The sequence below is a fragment of the Cynara cardunculus genome (assembly GCF_001531365.2).
Source record: "Cynara cardunculus var. scolymus isolate 2C chromosome LG 3, CcrdV1, whole genome shotgun sequence".
NCBI lineage: Eukaryota > Viridiplantae > Streptophyta > Magnoliopsida > Asterales > Asteraceae > Cynara > Cynara cardunculus.
The window spans coordinates 17400097-17405455 of NC_037530.1; the positions used below are offsets into that span (position 1 = coordinate 17400097).

The following is a 5359-nucleotide window of genomic DNA, read 5'->3' on the forward strand; positions in this document are numbered from 1 at the left end:
GTGGACAATGAGGTGGAATTGAAACCTGATATAATGGGTAAATTTAAATCAAAAGGTTACCCAGTGCTATAATGGGTAACTTTTTCAAAGTACAATGTTCTAATAAAAAAATAATTTGAAAATACATTGTTGTAATAAGAAAAACTGAAAGTACAATGCTATAATAAAGAAATTTATGAAAGTGGATTGCTATTTTGTGCATTTTGCCCTTCAATTTAATACAACATAATAATAATAATTTAAGTAGATAGGTCGGAAAGCAGTCAGAGTTGTGAAATTTACATCATACAGATTACCATAACAGTTATCCATGATTATAATATAAAGCTTAGCGACAACCAAACCCCAAACGGTAATCCATGTTAATATCATCTTTACTGACATCTATCTAACACGAAGAAAATTTTGGAAGTTGATTGTTCAAAATAAATGTTTTCAAAGTTAAAACCAAACCAAATGAGTCCACCAAATCCCACATAAGATGTATGTAAACCTGACATTCCTTCCTAAAAAATAGAGTTAATGTTTATGTGAAGGCACTCAATGAATGCATAATGTGAGAAATGTAGAACCAGATAGACTAAACATTGAGAATTTAGATATCAGTAAGCAGTAACAATACAATCAGGAAAAGAAATAGAAAGAAGACAAATATGGTAAATTTTGAGAAAGGAGATATAATAAGTAAGTAGCAACAATATAAACAGAGGCCAATATGAAAGGAACATAACCAAGGTGTGAAAATTACACACCTTCAGTCTAACTAAGGTTTTTGGTAACCTAACATGGATTCACTAACCCCATCACCTACCTTCTATGTCTCTAGCTTATTTTCTCCCATCTAGGTCCCCACCCTAGTCTTGCATCTTCAAGTGCTCCTATTAGAAAATACTCCAAGCCGCCATGTCTAATATTAGTTGTTGTTCATCCCACGCCATCCTTTCATGCTCACTTCCTCGACTGTGACACTTCATATCCTCTTTACTGAAGTCGAAATCTATCTTCTATAAACGTGAGTAAGCCATCACAATATTCATCCCCTCAACCTATCCGAAACAGGTGCAACTCCAAACATTGCCTAGTGGAGGCCTTGCATATCCAAATCAATCCTTCACTGCTCCAATTTCCCATTCCCCTTGACCTTGGGCTGCTCTACCAGCACAATGTCATTCGTGAATAACATAAACCATGGGACACTTCCCCAAACCTTGTAAATTCTCATCTCAAATCTAAGATCGACCTTAGTGCCTATCTTCACCAAAAAATACTATGCATCATCCATTAGAGTCCTAAGTCATTGAACCTCGTACACATCCTGCATTACCTTGATATACCACCAAGATACCCCCTTATCCAGACTCCTCCAAATCACTTCACGTGGTACACTATCATATGTTTTCTCCAAGTTTATAACCACCAAGTTGGTTCCTAACTAAACTAGGTTTTATTTTGATACAATTCACCCCCACATAAAAAAGAACGATGCTTTATCTATTTTGCTTATATAAATTTTATGAATAACCATGACAAGTTTCTATAATATAGGGGTAATTTGTAACTTAGTTATAACATTAAGGGGTCTAAGTGAAAATATAAATTTATTTTAAACTCTTATCTTATCTGCGTATTTTAAAATCAATTTGTTGATGAATTATTAAAGGAGAGAAAGCATCATAGAACCACACGGCTCCGAACGTAGAAGCAAAAACCGCCAGATATTTCTTAAATCCAATTGGGTTTTCGATCTGAAGCTTGATTTCGATCATTCAGAGTTCAAGTTTACCTATTGGAGATTCACTTAAGAGGGTATTTGATTTTATTTCCGATTATTTAATGTTAGAATCATCCGTTAGTATTCCAAGTTTGAGATAGAAATTAGTTTTCCCTGTTGATGTTTTGATCATCAGTTTTGATATGAACAATTCTGTTCTTGATTCAATGTCAGACCCGCTTGGCATCATATTGTGTAATAATATTGTTTGTGTCTAGGTTTTCGATGTTTGACCAGGATGATAGCGTAGTCGTAAGCCAATCGAGTTAGAATCTGGTCCCGATATAGAAAAATGGATATGAGATTCTTGCAATTTGATATTAGATAATCATCATTTGTGCTTATGAACTTTTGATTTGGGTACTCTTATTTTGACTACACGATTGAACTTGGTCAAATTTGGTATTTTCTTTGACCCGCAACTATTGTGTTCTTCTTTGATCAATTTCTTGTTAAACTCCGGGATAACAAGGTGGACTATACAGTTATGCTGCCATTTTAATCAAACAAAGCAAGAAAAGGGGAAAATCTATTTTAGGGTTTGACCCTGAGACCGTGGGTATGATTGAGTCAAGTAAACAACCTATTTGATTATAAATCTGTTATGGGTTTTGAATTAAGGTTTTTATTTCCGTGATGCATAGATCAACTTAATCTTATGTTTCTAGTTGTCTTCCGGTTCTTCGGTGTTGTTTTCATGGAAACAACTGCTCTATTAAACCCTTTGGGGGCAGAGCGGATATACCGGGTTTGTTTGGTTTTACAGATTGATTTTAATCTTTTGTTTTTAAGTTGTCTTCCTGTATTTGGTGTTGGTAGGTAAAATGGCTGTGGCATTTTCACAGTTTTCATGGTGGTCGTGGAGCGGAAAGCATCAAGATACAAAACTTCGGTCCTCAAAGAATTCATCAACGCCTGATGTAAATATGTTGGAATTAGACAATTTGAAGTTCCCGTTAGTAAATGTGGCATCCTCAACTTCTAGAAGGGTAAAGCGAAAGTGGCAGAGTCGTAGAGAACGTAAAGTTGATAAGGAATATGATGTTGTGTTGGTTCCATCAGACGGTGGTTGTTTATCAGGATCAGAATCTGATGACTCTGATTGGTCCATTGGGTGGTTGGAACCTCATGGTGCTGGTTTTTGTAGTGACAATGATGATGATGATTCAGATGATAGTTTTGCTGTGCTTGTGCCTTGCTATGGTCGTGGACGTGGGGATATCGTTAATGCAAAGAAAGGTCCAAATGACAAGTTCTTGGATACTATTGGACAAGTTTCAGACATATATTCTGCTGGTATGTCTTCTCATTTTGCTGCTAAATATTCATATAAATTTTAGGTGCATAATTGTGTGATAATTCAATAAATTAGTATAAAATCTCTGCATCTTCGCTTCCGATGCTATGGCTTTTAGCATATCCCACATCTACCTATCGCATAAGTGCAACACGTCCACAGTATAATTCAAAAATGATATGCAACATGTCCAAACCAAACTAAACCAAACCAGTATATCCCACTTGAAAATAGGGTTTGATTGTGGAAAGATGAGGAGTTGATTGTGGTTCCATTCGCTGTACAATAGGACCCCAAGACTGAAGAACGCAGGTAAATGATGTAAATGGAAGTGGTCTAAATTTTTTGCGTTATAAAGGCGAACAAGACGAGGTTTAATTTTGTAATCAATGCTACTGTCAACTGGCTACAATCCAGATGATGATATTATTGTACTTAAAAGAGTCACAGTTTTTAGGTCACTAGTTGCTAATGCACTTCAGGATATTACCCTCAAGATTAGTAGCAATTTCCAAATAATGGTGCATATATATATAAATCTTACGTCATAATTCATACATTTCCAAATAATAATTGCATGATTCCAAACCAAATGAAACAAAACGAGCCCAGTCTATTCCATCTGGAGGTGGGATCTCTACCCCCAACGAGTAAAGCGGCTGTAAAATAATAATGCATGATGAGATTTGTAATTTAGATTCAACTTGGGCGAATATATGCAGTCGTGAGAACACATTCACCCCAAAAGGAAACAGGTAGAGATGCAGCAAGCCAAAAGATATCTTCTCCTTGTTTGCCTGCTTGAGCATCATTAGTCGAATTTCCAAGTTAGTGATGGGCAAAAGAAAGAGCCCTTAATACTAGTGTGATCGGTCTTGAACCCCATCTGGTCCAAACCGGTAACCTCTCCTCTAAAATCCAATACCAGCCAACCCCTGTCAGCGGTTGGGACCAGAAGTATTAACAACTACTACACAATATATGCAACAAATTAAAACATGAGACTGACCAAAATCCTAAAAGCAACATTGACCAAATGTTATGCAGTGAATCCTGTAGTGTCCGACATAGTATGGCAAATAAGAAGTATTTAGTATGAAAAAATGAGTGATTTCAAACAAAATTGTGACGATGTAAAAGCTAAAAGAACTTGTTCATCTTCCAAATCAAACAGCCATCATCCTTGCAAAACTGCAAAAAAAGGGGCTGCAATTTGCAAGAATGAACAAGTTTCGCTTATGAAATACAACGGTCATTTTTGCATCTGCAATGAGACAATTTGTACAAACTCACTCATTGTTGCACACTATATTACCACTCCTAATTAAGGGTATAGCCGCTTATTTTTGGAAGTGGACACTTTTTGGGATAAACAAAAATATAAACCTGGACACTAATTTTGAGACAGAAGGATTATTCTTTTTGGTATTTTTTACAGCATTAAAAATGGAAACATGGTTTGTGCAGAGAACAATGTGTACATGGAAGAATGGTTGTCGTCTTTGCAGCGCAGCTGAACGTCTATTGTAGCCCGATTAACTGTAAATATGTATCTATATGTAAAGGTATTGATTTAGTCGACGTGATGGTGGTGGTGCTACTTATTGTTTAAAATTGATCCTGATTTGTGACGATAACAAGAAACAGATCGATGTATCAAGAAAACTGAAAGCTGTTTGGTTTTCCGATACAAAGAAATGGGAAAAATGGATTGAAGATTGAATCAATTGGTCTTCAGATTAGCATTGATCTGGGAAAGAATCAAGATTGAAGAAAATCAAGATTTGTTGGGTGATCTTTGTTATTATGTAAATAATTTGTTATGATGTAAATATTTATTGGAAGTGAGGGTGAAGAAAAGGAACTTCCAAGAAAAGAAAAAAAAAACTGAAGGATAAATTCTTGTAAAATTAGATTCTAAACTGAATTCAATGGTTAGATGGTTTTTATGTTTATACAAATTTGTTTGTGTGTATCTAGACTAACTCCATGAGGCTGGACGTTTGGTTTGTTAGATCTGAAGAAATCTAATTCCATTCTACAAACCAAACGATTAAAAAAAAGCATGTTTTTGTCCTAAAATATGAACCTAAGACGGGTCAATGATTTAATTTTTTTTGTTTGGTTCACTTCTTTAGATAGAATTGATTTGTCATTCTTTTGAATTGCATTTTTGTTTTGTTTGCATGATTTAGAATTGGATGAATTCCGGAATTGAAGGGCCACTGTGGTACCAATCAAAAATACGGTTGTCGCTATTAGATGACCAAATGGGTTAGTCCATATATTTT

At 35.3% G+C, this 5359-nt stretch overlaps 1 protein-coding gene across 1 annotated transcript; it reads left to right on the plus strand.

The window, feature by feature from the left end:
- Positions 1–1642: 1642 nt before the first annotated feature.
- Positions 1643–5029, plus strand: LOC112510436. The gene is made up of 3 exons (XM_025115850.1): positions 1643–1806; positions 2591–3067; positions 4536–5029. Exons 2-3 carry the CDS (start codon positions 2596–2598, stop codon positions 4583–4585), a joined length of 522 nt encoding a protein of 173 aa, XP_024971618.1. The 5' UTR covers positions 1643–1806; positions 2591–2595; the 3' UTR covers positions 4586–5029.
- Positions 5030–5359: the final 330 nt, after the last annotated feature.

Coding starts and splice junctions, on each gene's coding strand:
- LOC112510436 (XM_025115850.1), top strand. CDS start 2,596: ATGGCTGTGGCATTTTCACAGTTTTCATGGTGGTCGTGGAGCGGAAAG. Junction 3,068..4,535: donor TTCAGACATATATTCTGCTG/GTATGTCTTCTC, acceptor TGGTTTGTGCAG/AGAACAATGTGTACATGGAA.